The sequence below is a fragment of the Hemibagrus wyckioides genome, linkage group LG03, assembly GCF_019097595.1.
Source record: "Hemibagrus wyckioides isolate EC202008001 linkage group LG03, SWU_Hwy_1.0, whole genome shotgun sequence".
Classification (NCBI taxonomy): Eukaryota; Metazoa; Chordata; class Actinopteri; order Siluriformes; family Bagridae; genus Hemibagrus; species Hemibagrus wyckioides.
In genome coordinates this window covers 32,502,646-32,505,145 of record NC_080712.1, presented here as the reverse complement: position 1 = coordinate 32,505,145, position 2,500 = coordinate 32,502,646, and the positions used below count along the sequence as shown (strand labels likewise).

The 2,500-nt window shown below is 46.5% G+C and overlaps 1 protein-coding gene across 3 annotated transcripts in view; it reads right to left on the bottom strand.

The window, feature by feature from the left end:
* Positions 1 to 2,500, bottom strand: part of syt16 (synaptotagmin XVI) — a 19,744-nt gene that overhangs the window by 8,418 nt on the left and 8,826 nt on the right. Inside the window, exons 1-2 of one of the 3 annotated variants that reach the window (XM_058386282.1) lie at positions 1,043 to 1,626; positions 39 to 967 (exon numbers count right to left, since the gene is read on the bottom strand). In XM_058386282.1, coding sequence (XP_058242265.1) covers positions 39 to 405 — 367 coding nt within the window. In that variant the 5' untranslated portion in view covers positions 406 to 967; positions 1,043 to 1,626. Of the gene's footprint in view, positions 1 to 38; positions 1,627 to 1,675; positions 1,853 to 2,500 lie in introns of those variants that run through there. The other 2 variants (XM_058386283.1, XM_058386281.1) reach the window with 2 other exon arrangements.

The window sequence follows — 2,500 nt, the reverse complement described above, 5'->3', positions numbered from 1 at the left end:
GTCTGGAGATACCTTCTCAACCTTACACCATCACCAACCTGCTGAAGAAGCTCTAAAGGCAGCAGCAGCAGCACTGGGTGGACGTGAAGACATGGTGCTTCTCCTGCTCTCCACCTCCTCCATTTCCTCATGAATGGGAGTCAAGCGGTCATGTGACTGCTCTACCAGACCTCTGGAGGCCAGCTGGGCTTGCAGGAACTGAAGCTTCTCCTCAGAACTCATGGATGAGACGTCCACCTGAGAGTCGCTCACCTCCGAGACCTTAGGCTCGGGGTCGGAGATCGGTTTGGGGCCGAGACTAAGGAAGGAGTCTTTGATGGTGTCCGAGAGCTGGGAGAACCAGGCGGAGAATGGTGACGGAGAGGAATCGGCCATTGAAGAAGATGTCTTAAGGTGATTTAACATACACTAAATGAATCTCTGTGCAGTTCTAAATTAGTTTTTCTTCAAAATGATCTCCAGAAGGCACTTCTATTGTCCAAAGATCCTGCAGGAAACCTCAGTCCAGAGAGCTTCTGAAAGATCTACAGTATACCTTCTATTTAACCACCTTCTAGAAGTGTCTAACAAAAACAATTTCCAGTAGCACCAACACACCAGTATGAAGATTCCTGAAAAGTAGATCAGAGGAACGGTGCTGATAAATCTTGGTAATCCCAAGACTCTGGAGAAACCGCAGTCCAGAGATCGTCTGAAAGATCTACAGTATACATTTTACTTTACCACCTTCTAGAAGTATCTAATAAAACGATTTCCAGTAGCTCCAACACACCAGTATGAAGGTTCATGGAAAGTTGACAAGTCATGACAAGAACAATGTTGTAACTTGATGTTGAAATCTCAAGATCTTAGAAACCTCAGTCTTAAGATCTTCAGAAAGATCTACTCCATACCTTAGAAGTTGCTCAAAAAAGTTTATTATAACCCATTTTGAGTAACCATCACCACCACACCAATCTGAAGCTTCCTGGAAAGTAGATCAGAGGAATGTTGAACAGTTGAAGATTCCAGAGAAACCTCAGTCCAAAGAGCTTCTACTTACCACCTTCTAGAAGCATCTAATAGTAGCACCAACACACCAGTATGAAGGTTCCTGGAAAGTTTCAGACAAGATGCTTCTCGTCACTTTGTAATCCCGAGCTCCCTGAGAAACCTCAGTCCAGAGATCTTAGTCCAGCAAATGATGAGACGCCTTTTGTCCACTAAAACAACCTCCAGGATGACCAGAGCCACGTTAAACCTCGATGAAAGTTTCCTGAGGCTAACGATCCATGATCCGGTGTCCTCGTATTCCCAGCAGGTGCAGTCGAGGATCTCATGAACTGACTCTGGGGCTGGTGTTTACACAGGGAGGAGCTCCATCCAGAAATACCAGAGCACTATACACACAGTTTAATTAGTGTGTGTGTGTGTGTGTGTGTGTGTGTGATAACATTCAGTACCTTGTATGTGTTCAAAGCAGGAAATAAGGATGACTCATGACATTCCCTGGATAAACCTAGCCCCGGTGTTCCCCACAGGACTGGTGGATAATCAGCATTAATGCTTTAAATACAAAAGTTCTAACTAACTAACCACTCCCCCATACGTGACCTCTTGAGTGGCTGTGATTAGTACGGAATACAGGATGTCTGTCCTTCCCACATCCGTGTTCGGTGTACGGATTTGTACTCACCCAGGCCCTGGTGGATCCCGGAACGCTCCTTGCGTTTGCGATGACCACGAAGCTCGAAGCAGGGCAGCCCCCCGACACGGGCGAAACACAGCTTCTTGTTGATGAAGAGGAAGAGGATGGTCAGCAACACCACAAAGACGCCCACGGCGGACAGGAAGCCGATGGCCTCGGGCGTGACTGCGGGGGGAAAGTGGATGCACCGGGTCAGTGTCAGAACCCTGGAGCTACTTCTGGCAGTTATATTGAATATCAAAATTTGGTGGTTTTTAGGATCTCGGTCTGAGTGGACGAGATGACCTGACTGATGACCTCACAGTTTAGATCTTTCGCAGAGGTGTACCTGTGCTGACCGACATGATGAACGTTCATGGATCATGTATGTGGTCCATCAGTGAACAGGTGAAACCTTCAACCATTTAAAACTAGAATCAGTTTCCCATGTGTGTGTTTGTGTGTGTGTGTGTGTGTGTAATACTGAATACGTTTCAGGTTAATACGTCCTTATCCAAACACCTACAGAAGTGAATTTACACCACCATCCTGACTCAACACTTAATACTCAGCTCCTTACAAGGTCACACTCTCTCTGTGTGTGTCTCAGTCTGTGTGTGTGTGTGTGTGTGTGTGTATGTGAAGACAGATCTCTCAGAGGCTTATCTTCTGACACAGAAACCGGCAAGTGTGTTTGTGGGCCGTCGCTACCGCTCACAAATCGTTGAGTGCTGATCGATGTGTGTGTGTGTGTTGCATCTCAGCTGTGCACTGATTTACAGCACGTGTAGTTGTGTGTTAGAGTGAGTAGGAGGAGATAATAAGGTCGAGCCA